The sequence below is a fragment of the Rhagoletis pomonella genome, unplaced genomic scaffold (genome assembly GCF_013731165.1).
Source record: "Rhagoletis pomonella isolate Grant_MI unplaced genomic scaffold, Rhpom_1.0 Rhpom_scaffold_00010, whole genome shotgun sequence".
Lineage (NCBI taxonomy): Eukaryota > Metazoa > Arthropoda > Insecta > Diptera > Tephritidae > Rhagoletis > Rhagoletis pomonella.
In genome coordinates this window covers 7,555,668-7,576,804 of record NW_023458564.1, presented here as the reverse complement: position 1 = coordinate 7,576,804, position 21,137 = coordinate 7,555,668, and the positions used below count along the sequence as shown (strand labels likewise).

The window sequence follows — 21,137 nt, the reverse complement described above, 5'->3', positions numbered from 1 at the left end:
GGGAGTCAGTTAACCGTTTGCAGGTACGAGTACATACATACATATGTATGTTGCATGCTGTCACTTGAGTTGTTGAGCCTGCATGCGCTCTTATTGCTGTGCACTTATTCTTATTCTTATTGTTGTTGTATTTGTGTTGCAAATTGATTGAAATGCATGCAGAATAATTCACAGAAAAAAACAATGTGGCAATTTGTTACAGACCTCACGTTTGATATTTTGTTGCACCAACGGCACTATCATCTCCAGGCGAACACGTACGATCCGCTGCAGCACGCAGCAACTATTACACCAGTATAGCGCAAACACTTTGTTATAGGGTGTCAATTGTAAAATGAGACAATTTTAAGACAACTTGTTTCGTATTTGTCATACCTATTTGAAATAGATAGCACTCAGGCCATATTGTGATCGTTGTACTGTTTTTGTGATAGAACTACAAAAAAAAAAATTAACCGTCTGCAAATCATTTTCTAGTGCGGCAGTTCTGATGGGGTTGTCACATATGCCGCTCGCATACCAGTGATTTCACCTCGAGAAGGGACCAGGCAGCAATCCCAAAACCTTTATCGGTCCCATCTGCTGTAATTATATAACCCTGCCTGACATGAAAATTTTCTCCTCGATAAGGCTAGTGGCCATTTCTAACAGATTTTGGATAGCTTAATCAAAAATGGAAACATATATACATATTTGAATTTTAAGAAAGCAAGGCAAATAGCAAAATCGGCTAATTTTTTAACAAAACCTCTAACAAATCAGCATCCGGCTAAACCGGAATTTCCCCGGCTGTTTGCTATCGCAGCCGGCTAAATATAGCCGGAAAACGTCTAAAATGGCAACACTGCTGCAGACAACTTGTTGGACTGCTGACTTTGATAGGCGTACATGAGAACTCCATTTTCCCACCTTGCCTTGAAGAGGATGACACGAAGGAACACTTTTTGTGCTTCTATCACACCTTTGCAATAATTAGGAATGAGGAATTCGGTCGCGATATGAGCTCTTTTAAAATACAAAACAATGTGCTTAGGGCTATTCGAAAATCGTTCAGATTAAAAGTGACATGAAAACAGTAAAATGGATGGCATGTAGTGTGAGTGTTATTTTCTGCAAGCGTTGCTTTGTGCCTGGTTCCGACAAAAAAAAAGTATATCAGAGAAAACGACTACTCAATAAACCGCATTGGCAAAAAATATGACAAACTTTATCATTGAAAACTATAATATTGTATATTAAATTAAAAAAAAATGCGTTCCCCAAACAGCCACCCTGTATGTACGTATACACACACGTATTTAAGCTTGTATATTTCGTCAGAGGAAACAGTTTTCCATTTGCTACTTTTGGCTTATTCGTTTTTCTTTACCGGTTCAAGCAAAGTTTTTTCCCTACCTTTGGTGTTCATTTGCTTCGATGCACTCATTGCTAGTCTGCATTGGCATGCAATGCCGACAAAAAATCGTATGTAGTACACCCACCCACATGTTGCACGTTTTCTACTTTTGACGTGCCACTCGCCTTAATTCCGCCTCTTCAGCTGGTGGCCGATTTTTATTACACATTTTCCTTTGGCGCTTTGTTTTTATCTTTATGAATACATAAGTAAGTACATACGTGCGGCTTGCAACATCCTTCCTGGTCTTATGCAATTTTAAAATATACACACATGCTTACGTACATATTAGAGTGGTTCATAAAAACACTCTTTTTGGAAATTCATAAACGCTACATCAGAATATTGTTATTTGTGATAAAAAAAAAGACACGTATTTTTTTATTTTGAAAAAAAAAGTTTTCTTAGAGCTCGCGCTGGTCGGTTTTTTTATAAAAACGCTGATGTTCTAAATTTTTTATTTTCTTGACATGTTAAAGTGCAGCTAAAAATGTGGTGTTTACATATAATTATTATTGGGGAACTTTCCCTTTATTAAACACCTGTCTTGGACACTTAGCATGTGTCTAGTTCCCGAAAATATGCTCTCGAAAAGAGACTAGTAAAGTTAAAACATTGATACTGAACGACCATTGTCAAGGGTTAAAACACGTTTTCAGTGGGTTTCTGGGGTTGCTGATTACGAATCTGATGTCAGATTTTCAAAATTCAAAATGGTGGATCCAAAATGGCGACCGACTTAAAAAAAATGATTGGATTTGTTTGAAACTCTTAACCGGCATTTTGAATTTTGAAAATCTGCAACCCCAGAAACCCACTGAACAATGTTGTGGTGATCGTCGGTTCGAATCCTACTGAAAGAAGTCCGATGAGGAAATGTGGTGATTTCCGAAATAGCTATCACTTCTACCATTTTTTCAAATTATTGTTGTTTTTCCTCAATAAGTTTTCACTGAAAATGGCCTCAAGCTCATAAAAATTGTTGAATATAATTGTTATAAGGCCATAAAAATAACAAAAACAAATCCAATAATATTTTTAAAACTGGACCGCCATTTTGGATCCGGCATTTTGAATTTAGAAAAACTGACTTCAAATCCCTAATTAGCAACCCAGAAACCCCCTGGTAACAAGTTCCAACCCATGACAATGCGTAAATCGTTCAGTATCAACGTTTTAATTTACCTAGTGTCTTTTCGAGAGCATATTTCCGGGAACTAGGCCTATTCTAACTGCCCAAGACAGGTATGTAATTAAGGGAATGTAATTATATGTAAAAAACAAATTTTTAGTTGCATTTTAACATGTCAAGAAAATAAAAAAATTGAGAACATCAGCGTTTTTATAAAAAACTGACCAGCGCGACCTCTAAGAAATCTTTTTTTTCATAATAAAAAAACACGTTTCTTTTTTTATCACAAATTACAATAATTTGAGGTAGCGTTTATGAATTGTTTTGAACCACTAATACATATATATATTCGCATATAGGTACTTATGGATGCACACCTTTATAGTTGACAACTGGATGCCTTGATATTAGTGCAAGCCCATTAAAGTGGATAAGAATTGTAGTGGGTTTCATATGGGACGTTGAAAGTAACAATATGTAAAAGCCAATTACTCTAAGAAGTGCAATGAGGTATGGTCGTTCTTTTGGTATGCAGTTACCGTTCGCGAAATCTGTGCAACGAGAGCAACTCATGTACGAGATGCGATAGCACGCCCGTGGAACCCTTGGGTATGGCAGAAAGAGTAGCAGCTACGGTGTGGACCCTAGGGCTTATTCGGTTTGAGGGTTGACTGAAGTCAGCGGCGTTTGTGAACCAGTATGGGCGGTTATAAGCTGGAGGCTGTTTTGATCCTAGAACCTGGTTTTGCCGTCGGGCTTGAGAACCGCCATGCATCGCCGAGTACACTCGCTCACCCCTCGAACGAATTCCTCGCCACAATGCACATCATAGCGAGATTCTTCAAAATATCCAACGACCGAATGGAAGAGAAAAATAAGGCGACCAAAGACCTCTACTGTGAGCAATCCATTAGGTTATTTGGTGACATCGCGTGCATGGGACTCAGTAGCGGTTTACTGGCCCGAGCTACTTCTCGCCACTACACCAAATAGGAGAAGTGTGTGCTCAGAAGTTTCAGCTATCCTGTCACAGAAACGGGATGGATAATTATACCAGATCCCGAGTTTGTTTAGAGGACGTTAATGAGCTTATCATATGTTTTCCTACTCTATCTCCCCAATAGCGTCTTTGTCTTGCGCTGCTCAATTATTTGGCTCTAGTGAAGTTCGCTACTAGCTCTTTCTTTTCACCTAAGCTCTTCACTTATGTTGTGTTGGTGCCACCTTCTTAGCACCTAACATGCATATGCCTCTTCATTTTCTGTTTGATGTCGTTCAATATTGCCTTGTTCTCTAGCCCTATTTTAAAATTCCTTTCGAATCTAATAATTTTACTGATAACCCGTGGAAATTGGGTTACGGGTATCTGATCCCTGAGAAATTCCATGTTCCATACACTTTCCCTCTACCTCAACAATCTCTGTTAAAAGTTAATGAGCGAATGTTTAGTTAGAATGTTTAGAATAATCTCAATTGATTGCGTAAGGGCTGGTGCACACACGCGAGGCATTGTAATTTCGTGAATGAGCGCCTCAGAGTCACTAGGTTGATGTGGTCATGTCGACGTACTTCTACCATGAGATTTTTGTGTCGAGAATGATGTACAAATTCTCACTTACAAGACGATGCTAAGCTCTATGCCATCGAGAAATATAGTTATCATTCCCGAAAGGGGTTTTCTTCTTGTGAATGGAGTTCGCCATAATGAAAAACACTCTTCATTGCCGTTGTTAACTGTTACAGGGCTGTCTCTGTGGATCTCTCTGCCCTGTAGGCGTGTAGACCACGGTGTAGTGGGCTAACTTTCATAGTATTCGACCGGGTTTCATTATAAATAATTTTCTCCTTCGCCTATAAAAAAAGGATGTTGCTGGAAGGATTTAGCTAAGAAGTAATTCTTTCTTCCAATCTTCGATATAGACGTTACCCGGCCTCTCGTCCACAATGTTTGGATGAAGGCTAGGGCTTAATTATGCTTCATTATATCTATAGGTGTGGGGCAAATAAATCCTCTCCACGTTGTAGTAAAGCCGGATGAATTCCTCCACGCGTAGAAAATTATAAGGATTAAATGACTCACCCGACACTGTCTCGCGTGAAAATACTTTTGTAAAGCCCCAATTGGATGAGGCTGGTCTAACTATTCAAACAGGCATTTCTATAGTCGTATGTACGTACCATTTGGTGTGTCTCTATTCCACCGTATGCTAGGGCTTTGTGCATTCTTGCAGCTGCAGAAGTGGATGTTACTTTCTCACAGAAGCAAGTTTTCCCACTTTTCATATCTCTATATTTTATATAGTTGGACCAGCGGTATAGCCCCCCTCAGTACCAACTTCTTTTTCCTATATGAATAAATTCAAGCTCGCCTTTCCTGAGCATTCGGGTGATTGCCGGGTTTTATTTTGGACTCATGGAAGCTACATCTAGGCCAGTGATGCTCAGAGAAAGCTTTTACTTTGTGCGCGTCCATAAAAAATATACACAGAGCTTTGAAGAGTTCCGCCCGCGTGCGCTATTTTGAGCATCACTGATCTAGGCATCTAATATGGCGCCGTTGAATCTCTTTACTCTATATAAATACCACTTCCTTACAAGCTGTTACTCTGCCCTAACGATCCAAGTTCTGTAGGTTCGCTTCCATCACATCTTCGAAATTTCTCAAATTTTTTTGGGTAGGTTTAAGGCAGTTTTAAAGAGCCACAAAGAAAAGTGTGCATTCTGATTTCTGTTTCTTCATAAATAATTATGTTGTTAACAGCGCCGCAATAAAGGAAGAGACCAAATATCTAGGTCTCATAGTAGATAGGAAACTAAACTGGGGGCCCAACGTTGCAGATAGAGTGCGCAAAGCAACAGTGGCACTATATTCCTGCAGCAGAGCAATAGGGAAAAAATGGGGGATGGAACCCAAAATAATACACTGGCTATACACGGCGGTGGTTAGGCCAATTCTCTATCACGGTATAGTGGTATGGTGGAACGCCCTTGGGAAAGGGGTAAACTTCAAAAAAATGGACAAGGTTCAAAGGCTTGCGTCCACACTCATAACTGGTGCGATGAGAACAACACCATCCAAGGCACTGTATGCCCTACTGAATTTTCTTCCGGTGGACCTACATGCCAAACAAGTCGCAAGTGGCGCGGCAATTCGAATGAATACTCTAAATAAGTGGTCAAATACCAGTTATGGTCACGGTAGAATATTAACGGAAGTTCCGGGGCTACCCGGATTGGTGGACTATGCACTTCCGGAACCTGCACCCGCTACAGCGTTCGCGACCCTCCTACCCTCAAGGGAAGAGTGGAAGCATGACGCTGTAAGTAGTGGATAGTCCATCCATGTATACACAGATGGCTCAAAGCTCGAGGGTAGGGTTGGAGGAGGTGTATATTCCCATCACCTGGGAATCTCCCTCAGCTTTCGTCTCCCGGACCACTGTAGCGTTTTTCAGGCTGAACTGATGGCAATCGACAGGGCCACGAAACTGGTAAAGTGTGATATGATACCCCAAGTTGATATCTACATCTTCACTGACAGCCAGGCGGCAATAAAGTCCCTCACGAAGCAGTCGACAACCTCCATGGTAGCCATGAAATGCCGCGCATCTCTTAACGAGATGGCTGAGTCATTTCGCCCAAAGGTAATATGGGTTCCGGGACACTGCGGCATAGAGGGGAATTGTAAGGCCGACGAACTGGCGCGACTTGGCACGAAACTTCCTTTTGAGGATATAAATGACGAAATAGGAATACCCTTGCAAACCTGTAAGCTACTTATCTCCGAGAGGCTCACTAAAGTAGCGAACGAAAGGTGGCAGGACGAAATCACCTGCAAAACTGCCAAACAATTATGGCCGGTGCTCAGCGCCAACCGCACTGGCCTACTACTGAGTCTAAATAAGTCCAATATTAGATTATTAGTATCCGTCATAACAGGACACTGCCTAATTGGCAAGCACGCCGATCGACTCGGCCTACGCTCACATGACTTCTGTAGAAGCTGTCAAGATGAAGAAGAGGAGGAAACGATTCTCCACCTGTTGTGCCAATGCCCTGCTCTATCTAGACGAAGACTCTCCACTCTCGGTAGGCAATTCTTCGACAACTTGGAGGACCTTAGATGCGTCGAAATCAGGGATCTTCTAAAATTCGTTCAAAGTTCAAAATGGTTTTAGGAGGGATCGGGAGTTGCTGACCCAACATGCGGCATCACAATGGGCCCTGAGCCTAAGTGTGTCTTATAGACGACCGCGACAACCTAACCTAACCTAACAGCGCCGAAACAAAAAAAAAATGTGTCGCAAACTTTTCAGCGGTTAAAAATATATTTTGTGGAGTTCGTCAAGCATGTTAATTGTCATATTTTAAGTTTTCTTACAGTTAAAAAGAATTCTGTATTGATTTCGAGTGCTCTTAACATATGTTTAACCGGTAAAAAAACTTTACGATATTACGACACTTACGAAACCTTGTGAATCACCTTAGCTTTAAGGTAGTAAACAGTTATTGACTTTTTTTACCAATTCCATTTTTTTACAATTGGTGGAAGTAATTATTTAGCATGTCACAAATTTTGCTTGATAATGATATCATTTACAAAGTTAAGCGAAAAAAGTCTAAAATTGAATTTGAATTAATTTCACGGAAGGAATAACGTAAGCAACTGATTCTAGTTCAGCTGCCGCGACAATTGAAACGAATGTTGCTACATTAATAAACAGCAGTGACATTTTATTGCTACTTTTATTTGAGTAGATATTTTTGCACGATTTTTCAATGGGTAATTTTCCACCAACGCCGGCGTTGCAGCTTGTCACCTTGTGATAGTTGCTTGACTCGAGCTGACTCTTTGCACCCCACCAAACCGAAGACTAAAAAAGTTACCTGCGATAAAGTGAACGGACAGATGGACAAAATGGCAACGGGTCAAACTGACGGCAAGATAGCAGACAAGCGAGGTGACGCGATACGCCGATATTTGAGTAGTAAAGAAATAGATACAATAAATTAATGGTATGATCACCCGCGGCGGCGCTTGCGCCACAGTAAGTCGAAAACATCAGAAGTGTTAAGCGAGTGCATACTTCTGTCTATGATTGCAGGCAAATAAATACATACATATTGTGCTATACACACGTTGCACAAACTTACAAAGATAAATTGAAAATATGGCATTATAAAATTAAATTTTGGTTTTCACTTACAGTCTCGACTCATGCCCGCCGACAGGCATTTCTTGAAGCGACAATACTGGCAACGATTTCGATTCAAACGTATCACCAGACATTTACCATCACGCAGGCAACGATATTCGATTTGTTTTTGTATGCTGCGGCGAAAGAAACCCTATAAAGCAAATAAAAAATCTTTTATTTAAAGGCACAGATAATAAAAATAAAATACAAAATATTTATTTGTTACTGTACATTGCTTTTTTTCTTGATCTGATTTGACAAATTGTTACATGGCCTGTGTGTGTGTTTGTGTTTCTCACCTTACAACCCTCGCATGAGGTTACACCATAATGGTAGCCGGACGCCTTGTCGCCACAAACTTTGCACGGCACAAATGATTTCGTAACGCTGTTGGAATTGGAATCCGCTATGGCAAATTGCTGATCTGAAATGGAAAAAATGAGAGTTGAGTGTTGATATTTTTTAAACGACTGCTCTAAATTGGTATGGAATTATCAGGGCTCATAATCTCAGCCACGAAGAGGTTAATAAAAACTAGAGCAAGGACGCACCGCAAGACTAAACCACCTGATGGAAGACGTTAGAGAATATTTTTTTTTTTTTGAAAATGGAATAATACATAAAATACGACACAATACAGTATCAACTGCTGTAGTGCGTGAGACCATCATAACGATGGCCTCTTGTCGATGCGCCACACAGGCTAAATGGTAAGGGTAAGAAAATCGTCGATGCTGTCCGTGACGACGTAATGTGCCTAGAAAATCTGAATAGCCAGAGATGCAATAACAGCCGCCTCGAGCAATTTCATCAAGCAGATATATGTAGATACAAGATTGCAATGAGGGCGAATGTGGTCGTGAGCGTACCCTTGCGGCACACAATTCTGCGCTCTTTGTATGCATAACTAACCCCCTTCCCTCATTTAGCTATCAGAAAAGTAAATTCGTATAAGATAAACATAGGGCCAAAGCAGACCAAATATACGGGGTTTCTATATATTTTGTCTGCAGCGTCATCTATTGGGTAAATTTTTTTACAGAAGCAATGAAATTAATACGCGTTATGAATTTCAACCAGATTGGAAAAAAATACGGATTTTCGGAATAACTCGACTCCAGCGCCATATTTATATATATCAAATACATTAGGGCAAGTCAATTTGTAAAGGAAATTTTTTCGGCTATGCGCATTATCACAGGAGTTTTGGAGTTTGCCAAATTGCGAAATTGGGTTTTCATAGCATTTTGTTATATTGTCGTACAAGAGGGTTTTTGGTATGAGGAATCCATTTCTGCACTTATGTTTTTCTTAAAACTTCCACCAGAGGACGCGGGAGTAAAAATTTTCACGTTTTCTGCGTAACCAATTTTCGCGATGTGACAACAATAAAGAAGTCGAAGAACGATATTAGGCTTAACGCCACTTTTGATCTAAGTAAATACAGATGACTCCTTTAAAGCATAGAAAAGTAATAGCATCGGATTATTATATTTTTATACTCGAGCACAAGGGTATTATAGCTTTGTTCACATAACGGTTGTTTGTTACAGCCAAAACGTATGAATAAAAAGTCTGCCGTGTACACGATAACTCGAGCAAAACTCGAGATTTCTCAACGAAATTTGGTATGTAGGTTGCCCTCTATTCAAGGTACGTTGATATTGAATATGGGCGAAGTAGGACTGTAACCACGCAAACTTCCCAAATAATGGTATTTTAGAAAAATGCCAAAACTATGACATTTTAGTAAATATTGGATCCAAATTGTTGAAAATTAGTATTGGAAGTAGAATTTCGGCATACACATAATATTATTCTGAAATTTTTGGAAAACAGGCGTGACCCCACCCACTTATGATGAAATGCTGTATCTCAGTAGCCGCTGCACCAATCCTTGGTAGGAGCCTTGCCTCAGGTCTAGCTAAAAAAGCTGTTGAAAATCTTTGAAATCGGGCAGCTAATTCACTCAAAATCGATTATTGCAATAACCACTTAGCAGAAAATTAGATGAATATAAATTTTTGGATAATGGGCGTGGCGCCGCCCGAGGGATATATGTACATAATATGTATCTACACTTAATTGCGTTGCAACGGGATTGATTGTTAAAAATTTTAGTGCTATGTGAATAAGAATATACTTAGTAATGCAAATCCGCACTTAAATCTGTAGAGATTGCTTGAATATTTCAAACTTATTTTCTTAAAAACTGTTTCAAGAGCTATGTGAATTTAATATGTATAAGTTTTTGCTTCTAAAATATTTAAAAAAAAAACTGTGACCCATAGTTATAGTCAAAACAGAGTCGACTCTAAGGTTATTTGTAGCTTTTGTGACAGATATCTCATTGAAAATTATGTCTACTATAACTTGACTAGAACAAGGGGCCAATATATTTATTGTGAATGCAAAGGTAGCTTAGAGAAAGTTAAAACGACGATATTTGATACCTGCGCCGGTTTCGCCCGAACTTATACTTCTTTACTTGTTCTTTTATCAAACTTATAGCGTTTTCTTTTCTCGAAATAATGTATTTATTCTGCCCTGCGCCAGGGCTGTTAAATTTTCGTGTTCTTTTCTCAGCATCGTCACATGTATATTGCGTAGGGTTGCCAACATTTTCTAAGAAAGTCATAGTACTTTTTCAAAAAAACCTGGAAAGTGTAGTACACTGTAGTATTTTTGCAACAGTATATAGTAAGCAGACTAGAAAAATAGTACAATACTATATATTATAGTAGGGCTGGCAACCCCAATATTGCGTGCTTTTTCTTTGAAATGTTGCACTCACATAATGTTGCCATATGAAAAGGCGACATTCTTTTCCAGAAAAGAAAATGCCATTAAAGCAGCTAATTAATTCCTGAAAAGCTTGTCCAATACATGCTTGACGCATTTAAAAGCTAATATAATTAATCGAGTGGTCGCCAGTCACGCACATACATACATATCGTCGTTTAAAGTACAAAACCGCGTATCGTCATTCTGCAAAACCGCGTAACAGAGATTTGCTGCCAAAAATTGGATTTGCTCACACAAGCTTTTGGCTCAATCCTTATCCATTCGTCCTGAAATATACTAGCCAGAAATGCGATTTCTTTATAAAAAAAGAGAACCATTTTGAAAAATGAGTGTTTTTACGCTCTAGAAAATAATTTGTAAAACTTCACATACGCGGCCTTGCATTTTGCGGTTTTGCACTTTAAGTGACGATATATACAATAGGGCTATTCGCGATCCGGTGCAAATGGCCTAGCATCATTGCATTGCAAATTTGTATAGCAAATTATTTGCAATACACAAACAAAATACACGCATTTGCGTTTGTCATGGCTTGGCAAATTTGCAATACCGAAAATCCATAGCATAAAAATGCTATGCATTGCATTCATAAACAAAACCAAAGCTGATGCGCAAAAATTGTTTTGCAAAAACTTTACCATGACAGTTTAATAAAGGTCGCTCAAAATCAATGACATATTTCCGCAATTGCATAAATTTGTCAGCTCTTATGGACCGAATCGCGAATAGCCCTATAGTTGCCCATACGCACTGCTGGTTCAAAGTGGCGGAAAGCAGTGAAGTGAATTCGTTGTATGCCGATGTTCCTCGTTGATGTGGAAATGAATGAACGTGATTAGTTGTTCTCATTCTCAGCTTCTGTTTTCCTCTTCCTCATTGATTTCTTTTTCGGCTTTCGAGTGCTGCGCTAGCATACTCTCGATTGTATTAGCAATTACATGTAATTGCTATTGATGAGGAATCAATCACTTACACGCTCATTTGTTCACTTACCAAGTTATGCACGGATGATGTACACATAAATACCGCTAGGTGTGGTGGTTTTTGTGTATGCAACACATAGCATTCAACGATAATTGTCAGCATGACAAGCGACTAATGACAGCTACCACTACATGGTAAACGGCCGATGCTAATTGTCCTACAGCAGATGTAATGCAATTGCTGTGAAGAGAATGTCAAGTATGTATATACATATGTATAAATTTCCAAATGAAAAAAAAACACGCATTCCAATATTTTTTGTTTTTGTGGCTTATGTGTGTGGACACCAATTTTTTACTTTTGTAAAATAATCCATTCTTCTTTTCGCCTATTGAAACTAAACTATCAACTATTATAAACCTAGCAGATTGTGTATATGTACGTATATGTATATACTCACTGTTTGGTTAAGTGATCTACATATACACATACCTACTTCAGTTTAATAGCAAGAATATGAGGTAGGCGTCGTTTCGGCCAGATGTAGGTAAACAATTATGAAGATTAATTAGAGTCTCGAATACATTGTTTGAATACAAATTAACCGAAACCCTTTATTAATCTACTCTTTAACTTAAACTGATTTAATTTAATACAAATATATTATACAAATCAGAGAAAAGTGCTAAACCCTAACGAGTATCTTTCAATCAGTTTCAATTTAAGATGGTCCAATTTATGACTCTTTGCTTTCTTAAATATTTGCACCATGATTTCGCCCTGGACACATTGCATCAAACATGCTGTTACGAGCAGGGTTGCCACTGACGAAAAAATACTTAACAACAACTTGAAAAAAATCTCCCAGATATAGAAAATATCTACCAATAACTTTTTTAGTTATTTTAATAAAAACTATAGCTTTGTTCTAGTTTTTTAGTTATTTCAATTAAAATTAAAATTGTTTTTAAGGAACTTTTTATTTAATAATAATGATATGGTATTTGAGATAATATTAATGGCATCTCCTCGGTTTCCTTCAACCAAAAACGACAGTGATGAAACTTAGGCAACAACGAAACTTTATCACTTGAAAAAACTTCAACTGGAGTTATTTAAGACATATGCGGTGACTCAAAAAACGGCTTTGTGATTTTTTTAATATTCACTTTTTTTCAAATAAAAATTTTTTTGTATTTTTTTTTTCTTGTATATAAATATTGTTTGAGCTTTAACCAAAACCCATAAAAAATCAAGGATTCAAGCTACATATATACAACATTCAGAAAAATTTCGTATAAAATTCGAAATTTTTACTCTGAGTTTTTAGAATAATTTAGGGTACGGAGTTTTATAGCCCATGGAATTTTAGTATAACCAACAATGTGCAGCAAAAATTACCACTGAATTTTTTTACTTTTTTTCCGCCGGTCTTTTGCCGTTTTTTTTGTTTCATTTAACAATGTCCATTGATAAAAAATGGGTTGATTTTTTAATTATTTTGCCAACAATTATAGTGTGTAATTCATACCTGTCCATTTTTTCTCTTATTTAAAGAATCATTAAAAAAAGCTCCTTCAAGAAAAATTAGTTTTGAGTGGAGCACCATACGTTCGCCTTTTATCGGTATACAGTAGATTTTGCTTAGCTGCACATCCTTCTTAGCACGAAAAACTTGTGCACCTAACCGAAAAAGGCATTTAAACGAATTTTCTTTACTACTTCAATGAGGAAGGTATCCGAATCCCTATGAAACCAAATAATGGAGAAGCACTTGCCATGTAGAAATTACTGCAAGCGAAATTTTTTTTCGAATGGTATCTTATTATCTACATAACTAGAAAAATTGATAGCCATTTCCGTTGTTCTGCGATGTGAGTAAAATAAATAAAAGCTTGTAAAATTAGGTAGTTGTAGGCCAGTGCAGGTAAACGTAATACTTTCTTTGATAATTGATGATAGTTGCACAATTTTTAAGGCAGCTATCGCCAATGTGCAGGTATGTTGAATGCATCTATCGGAGCAGTTTCCTTATAAATGTTAAAAATAATGCCTCAGATGCGCATTTTGGGGTAGGTATCTTAAATGTGCACTTAAGCATAAAGGCAGCAAAGCAAAATATACTGTACATATTATACGTGCATTTGTATATAAAAAAGTATACATTCACGGGTTTGAAAATTAACGCAATAACGTAGACTACACTTTTGGAAAGGCATTTATAATATAAAGATAACTAGAAAGAAAAAAGTGGGCTCTAAAAGTTTTACTTGTTTTTTTCATACAAAATACTTCAACAAAAATCAACCAAAATGAGAAAATATTTACCTTGGTGGTAACCCTGAGTACGAATACATTTTGTTCGCGCTACTTGTTTTCCGTTACAAAGTAGCCTATCAGTTTTACCCATCAACATTTCCTCTGGGTACTTTTCAGCATTACGGCTGCTTCTGATGTAGTTAATCCCACTTAAGTGCCACACTACCCACATAAATACGTAACTACTTACGTACATAAGTGGTAAAGGGAAATGAAGTGAAGCATCCTACAGAGAAATAAAGTTTTACAAAAGATGCACACATATGTATACAAGCATGTGAACTATCAAACATACATCAGGATGTTGGTTAGCATTATAAAGTTGAGCCTGGGAAAATTTTGTAGTGAAACATAACATTATTGTAGTAACTTAAGTTGACTCAGGCAGCAACCAAATGTATTGATCCCAGTTGCCATGACTTATTTAATGCATACTATGTATTAGTGTTGTTGAACCGGAAAAACATAAATGCAGTACTCATTTGCTAATCTGTTATAGTAACATCAAGATAGATAGCTGCAGCCGTAAGTGGCTTTAGTTTTAAGCTAAATATTTTTTAAGTAAATACATATGTACATACAGTATCGGTCATATCTATAGCACGCCATTTCAAAGTGATATTGTGTGCCACTTATGTTTATTTATTTATTTTTAAGGATTTTTAATTAAAATACAGTTCATTCTCAGACAAACCGCATTTAAACCCAAGTGTAACAATTTGTACTACAAAAAAGTGCAACAAATTTTCACCTAAATTTCAAACTTTTTTCTCGGAAGTGTAAGAATTTTTGTGAGTACACAGTTTTTTAGCCCCTTCAATTTTAGTCTGATAATGTGCAAGTTTCAAGTGGCTAAAAGTTACCGTTGATTTTTTAGAATTTTTTTCGCCAAAGGTGTTGCGGATTTCTTCCATATACAAATAAATTGAGTTTATTCATTACATGGAAGCCAATGCGACAAAAAAAAATTCTAAAAAATAAACGGTAATTCTAACACTTCCGAGAAAAAAGTTTGAAATTTATGTGAAAATTTGTTGCACTTTTTTGTAGCGTTCTACAAATTATTAAGTTTGGGTTTGTATCGGGTTTGTCTGAGAATGAACTATAATTTAATTGAAAATTCTTAAAAATTAATAACTAAACATAAGTGGCACACAATATCACTTTGAAATGGAGTGCTATAGATATGACCGATACTGTACATACAAGTAAATATATACATATATGTATATACGTGGAGCCTTGCGACGTCTAGTATAGTAGCCACGTAACGGAGCGCAAATTCGGTGTTGGATTTGTGGTGGGAGAGATACTCCGTCGCCGAGTACAGGCGTTCACCCCGGAGGACGAACGTCTAGCCACAATCCGCATCAAAGCGAGATTCTTCAACATCTGGCTTATCTTTGCCCATGCCCCGACGGAAGAGATGGACGAGGCCACTGTCGGAAAATTCAGCCTCCACGACGAAACGCCCGATAACGGACTGACGCTTATCGACTTCGCCGGCGCCCGAAACATGGTAATATTTAGTACTAGGTTCCAGCATAAAAACATCCATCATGCCAGATGACTGTCTCCAGATCGAAAAACCAGAAACCAAATCGACCACGTTGTGATAAACGGAAGGCATGCTTAGTGATAGAACTTTTTAGAAAAGTATCGATACTAGTACTCATTTAAAATATTCTAAAGAAGAATCGATGCCAGTACTCATATTTGAAAAGAAGTATCGATAATACTCATACTTCCAAGTATTTTTAAGGCAAACGTGAAAATGACAGAAAAATCATATGGATTTGCTTTTATGACCTCCAGTAGCTTCTTGAACAAAATATTAATTGATTTTTACTATGGGAATATATTTAAATTCAAAACTTTCAAGCGTTATGTTTATGTTACACGACCACATAGGAGTATTTATGCAGAAAACCCGGTCAAAAATCAGATTTACCAATTGTTGCTAAAGTCCAGTAAAAGTTACTATTCCTAAAGCTAAATACCTGATCTATTTAACGGTAGCCATGAAAACACCCTCCGCTGTTTTCCATTTGACATTTGCAAACCTGAATGCAGTCAATGTTGTGATAGTTGTTTTTGTCCAAGCTTTCAGTCGATCTACTTGTTTCTTTGGTTTGTTTTAGTGAAGACCTATTTCAAAAAACCTTTTGATCATGGAAGAAGAAGAAGGCCAATTCTATCATTTAAGACTAAATTTAAGTAAAGTGCTTTTAATAAGGCCTTTTAGAAAATTTAAAATCGGTATATTTTGATTTAATTTAATTTTTGTTTTTTAATAATATTTCTAAATATTGTTCTTTTTGTTTACTTGTCAAGGTTTGTCAAAGTTTTGTTGCTTGAAATATATGTATGTAACTACAGTTATCTATGAGCAATTAAAGCAAAAATAATCTGAGCAAAAATAATTCGAAGGACGAAACACGATGAGCCCTAAAAGTGTAATTTTGAATGTTATTTACAGAAATGTTCAATGTATAGTAATAAGGTGAGTCGCATTGTTAACAGGTATAAGTCTGACCTTTAACTTGCTAAAAATTTCGTAACGATTGAATACTATTTATCAAAGAAGATCCATCGCTAGTTTTTTTTCTACTTTTCCTTCATCTGTAAAAATAACTTAAAAGAATAAGAAAACGAATGCCAAAAAGTGTATCCGAGAGTCAACAGTTTTCATCGAAGCTGGGTACCCAAATTTACTGAGTTGCATACCCTTTAATTTTAAAGTCCAGGGGAGATCTCTCATCGGCTTCGGCGAGAACGATTGTGTCCTTAGAACCATTTACTGCATTCCCCTTTTATTTTAAAGTTATTTATTTAATTGAAATTGAAAAAGCATCAAAACGTTTGTAACGAAAATTTTTACACAGTTTGCAGTTATTCGCAATCAAGAGCCGGTCTAAAAGGACGAAGTGCATATCCGAACTCGACGACCTAAATATGTTATAGCAAAACGAATTTCGTTCTTGTCTATTTCTGAAAAAGTTTTTTGTTTACTTATGGTAACTGAATAAAACTAAATATTTCCCGAAAATGATCCTAAGGCAAGTGTAATTAGTAATTTATATACTATAAATCTCTAATTATAATTAAGTTTCATGTTTTATTTAATTACTGAGTACAAAAACACATAAAAAACTTTGACCGGTTTTACTATGCAAATACTCACTCTTCTGTGCGACACTCATATTGAATATCGGAGATTTTTAAACAAATTGTATGCAAATGAAAGAACGAAATTTTTTATAATTTTTTTTTTTACTTAACTCAGTTTTCGTCGATTCTTTTCGGTATTCGCGATATTTACTCAGTACTTGTCAAAAAGTATCGAGTTCTCGATACTACTCAGTACTCATGAAATTATCGATATTCTGTACTCGGTACTCGTATATTTCTAACACTAGGCATGCTCCCAGTCTTTTAGACGTACGTACACTCCGAGGGCCAAACACCCGCGTCTGTGCAGCAAAAAATTTGCACCCAACAATGCAGAGGGCACTTTTAATAATACATTTGTTTGCTAATTGGTAATCTCAAATAATGTTTATTTAAGACTGTACTTCACTGCCATTAATCTTTTCTGCTCCAGTCCTTATTTAAATAATTAACAACCTAAAGAAATAACATTTTGGGTATAAAATGTGCTTGAGCAACCTTTTAAATTTTCTTATTTGATCATGTTAGACTAAATATGTTCAAACAGGTCAATTAGCTGAGGCAATTAAGCTTTAAATTGTGGCATTGAGTTTGGTGTTCACACACACGTCAACTGCGCAATTAACGGGCCGTCCACATAGAACTTTGACGTTGCGTTGGCGTTGGCGTCGCTTCAACAACTGACTATGAATACATGAATTCAAATGCAGCCGTCCACGTAGCCAAAATTCGATAACGCCCACGCCAACACAAAGCAAAAAGATGGCCAACTCTCAACTTTTCGCGTGCGTCGCTCGTCAGCTGTTGCAAATAAATAAAATTATGTGAAATATTTTTCCTTTTTAATCAAGTGCGGGCAAGAAATATCGTTTTTAATGCAATTATTGATATGAAATATTAATTTATCTGTGGTTAGTATGTTAATTTAGTGGCCCAAGCATTCGCTGCCAAGCGTTCATTGTAGCAAGCATACTTTTAACGTGCGTTAAAAAAAAAAAACTAAAAATGCATCTGATCGAAAGATGATTGTACCTAAAATCTAGTGTCTGTACCTAATATACATTTAAGTAATCAAACGTCGGAAAAAGGTACAATTGTGCCTACTTTTTCATCCCTGCTGCATAATATTAATTTAGCAAATATTCGAAAGTTGATAGCCAATGGGCATACTGATGTCTCCTACAATTACACTTGAAATCTTTGTGGATAATATTTGCATGGTTCGCCAATAAAGATTGGAACTTCGGCAGCGCTGGGAACAACATCAGATTCAATGTTACTTGCGAATGTAGTTTGGGTACATATCGTAAAATTTCACGAGTAATAATTTTATAGAATATTTTATTCCATTATCTCTCTCAAGAAAGGGGTCAACCCTTTTTTGGAACGTCAAAATAAAATGGTATTTTGGAAGTCATTAAAGGGTTCAACTGTTCTGGAAAATTATTCGCCTGAAAATAGATTCGAGAATGCAAAAGGATTTGGAGGTTTTACGACATGGGTCGAGGAGTTTCATTCTAAGTTGGAATCATTCTCCCCAAAAATTCTGTTGAACTGTACTAAATATGTACGTCCTAAGTAAGTGTAAGTGGCTGCAGGCAAGATAGTGCAGCTTTTGCAGCAGTTTTTTCTGTAAGCACATAAGAGTACGTACTAGGGTGATTGACTCGGTTTTATTTATAGGAGGGTTTTTTCGAAGTCTTGGTTTTTCAAATATCGAATAAACCGGATATTTTTATCGAAATACCCGGTTTTTTCAGTACATACCGATCTTGATCTCTCAATAAGAGTTTAAGTTGATCGAAGCCATGAAAACGTTTACAGTTTATGGGACACGCCTAAATAGTTTTCAAATTACCTATGTATATCCTAGGTTATTTGGGGAGGAACAGTATATCATATTAGATTCCAATGTTCGGGTTCGGCTTCTAAATGTTGTCACACAAATGGGGAGATATATACTTTTTCTCCACATCCGAAGAAGCAGAAGTAAACTCGGAGGTTTCCCAAAACGTTTCATTGTGGTATTTTCTTCCTAGTCAAAGATTAATGTTTTTGAAAAAACAAACCCAGGTTTTGTCCACTATGCGGGGCAAGTTCAAAAAAGTCAGAAAAATGCAATAAAGTATTAACAAAAGTTAAAATAAGACCAAATATGAATTTTTCACTGCTTTTTATTTTGTTTTAATTTTAATCTAAAAAAAATTTAACTTTTTTTGCTTTGCTCTTTTCTAAATAATAGCTATCTTTACTGCTAATAGTTTTATTACAATTTTTAATCGTGACTTCATACCAATATAAGCATTTTCACAGTATGAAAACTACGCAAAATAAAGCCCGTTTCCCTTTTTTTCCTTATCTCAGAATCGGGAACCGTTTTTTTTTTCAAATTGCAAATAAATAAATAACTCGAAACCAGGTTTTGGAAAAAAGCCGAATAATGGATCTTTGTAAATTGCTGTATGAGTTAGAGCCGCAAGAACATCGGGGAACAATCAAACTTGTGTTTACATAAGTTAATCAAATTCGACTTTTAAAACAGGCGGCAACCCTCGTAAAAAGTATTTTCAAGCTAAAACATTACTAAATAATTTCGCCTAGCTTGCTGATGAATATTTTAAATTACTGATGAATTAAGTTGAATCTGGTATTTTAAACACGTGGCAACCCCCTATATATATTTCAGATTTAAAGCCTTTCAAACCCATTTCGACTCATATCCATATTTTAGTTATCCGTTTGGCTTCTAAAATAGTTTGAATTTAACTTATTAAAGGGGTGGCAACTCTCTTCAAGCATCTCAGAAATATTTCTAGTGTTCAAACTAAAAATTTCATAACAATTTTTCGCTTGGCACCCGTATTTCAAATAATTTTTGTATAAGCTAATTAAATTCGACTTTTTAAGCAAGTGGCAACCCTCCTCAAACGTAGTTTCACGCTATAACCTTCTTAAATTACCCTCGTCGGACAATCAGGTATCTACACATTTTAAATAACTGATGAATTAAGTTCAATTTGATTTTTTAAACATGTGGCAACCCTCTGAATATAGTTCAGAAACAAAGCCTTGTCAAACCCATTTCTATTGATACTTTAATAATTTATCTTAATAATTTATTTAGTTTATTAAATATTTTTGAATTTAACTAAACACGTGGCATCCCCCTTTAAACACCTCAAAAATATTGTTAGTGTTCAAACTAAATATTTCTTAACACTCTTTTGTTTGACATATTTTAATATTTCGTTATGTATAAGTTAACTGAGTTCGACTTTTAAAACAGGTGGCATCCCTGTTAAAAATATTTATAAACTATTACCTTCTTAAAATCTTTTCGTGAAGTACCAACATGATACATATGTATGTATGTATGTTCATTACCTAATTTCCTTCATTTAAGTTTAATTGAATTTTTTAAGCAGGTGGCACCCCTACTACAGTGAAGTTAAGAAACATAGTCTTTTAAACCCCTTTTCGATTGATACCCATTTTGTAATAATTGGCTTAACTTTTTCAATTTTCAAATTAATTTTGTAAAATGTGGCAACTCTTTTCAAAAATCTAAAACCACATGGGCTGTAATACCGCGCACTTTAAATTGACACCCCACTTTTGAAAATCGAACGAACGCTGCAGATGTGACGGCTTTGATTATTGAATACTTTGACTATATTTGTTTTGTAGGTGGCAACTCCTTTCGAAAAAAAAATAAAACCAGTTTGCACATCTACAGGCCAAGCGCTTTAATTTGACACCCCATTTTTGAAAATCGAACGAACTGTGCAGATCTTTTATGCTGCACAAAAAATGCCTTCGCGTATTTGTTTATATAGATAATTTTTTCCGCCGAAATGTACCCTTAGACCTGGTAATGTAGGTCGGTATATATCCAGTGGGTAAATACGATGGGGAATCCCTAACACCTACGAATATTAGTTTTTAGATGATATTATTGAAAATTTTAAGGGATTGGTGATATAGATAACCAAGAATTTGTAGCTTAGTAATATTCCATTCTCGTTTGTCCTTTAAACCAAAACATTTTACTTAGATTCGTTGCATAGCTTGGTAAGAGAATATCTCTAAACAAATTTTATGGGTGAAACAATAAACATTAAAACACTGTGCACCGAAAATACTATTTATTGATGATCTTCCGCCCATGGCGACTTCCGTCTAATGCTCACAG

At 36.4% G+C, this 21,137-nt stretch overlaps 1 protein-coding gene across 1 annotated transcript in view; it reads right to left on the bottom strand.

Annotated features, from left to right (window-relative positions):
- LOC118746492 (ecdysone-induced protein 78C) overlaps nt 1-21,137 on the bottom strand; it is a 320,083-nt gene that overhangs the window by 255,671 nt on the left and 43,275 nt on the right. Inside the window, exons 3-4 of the mRNA XM_036480339.1 lie at nt 8,026-8,150; nt 7,736-7,877 (exon numbers count right to left, since the gene is read on the bottom strand). Coding sequence (XP_036336232.1) covers nt 7,736-7,877; nt 8,026-8,150 — 267 coding nt within the window. The remainder of the gene's footprint in view (nt 1-7,735; nt 7,878-8,025; nt 8,151-21,137) is intronic.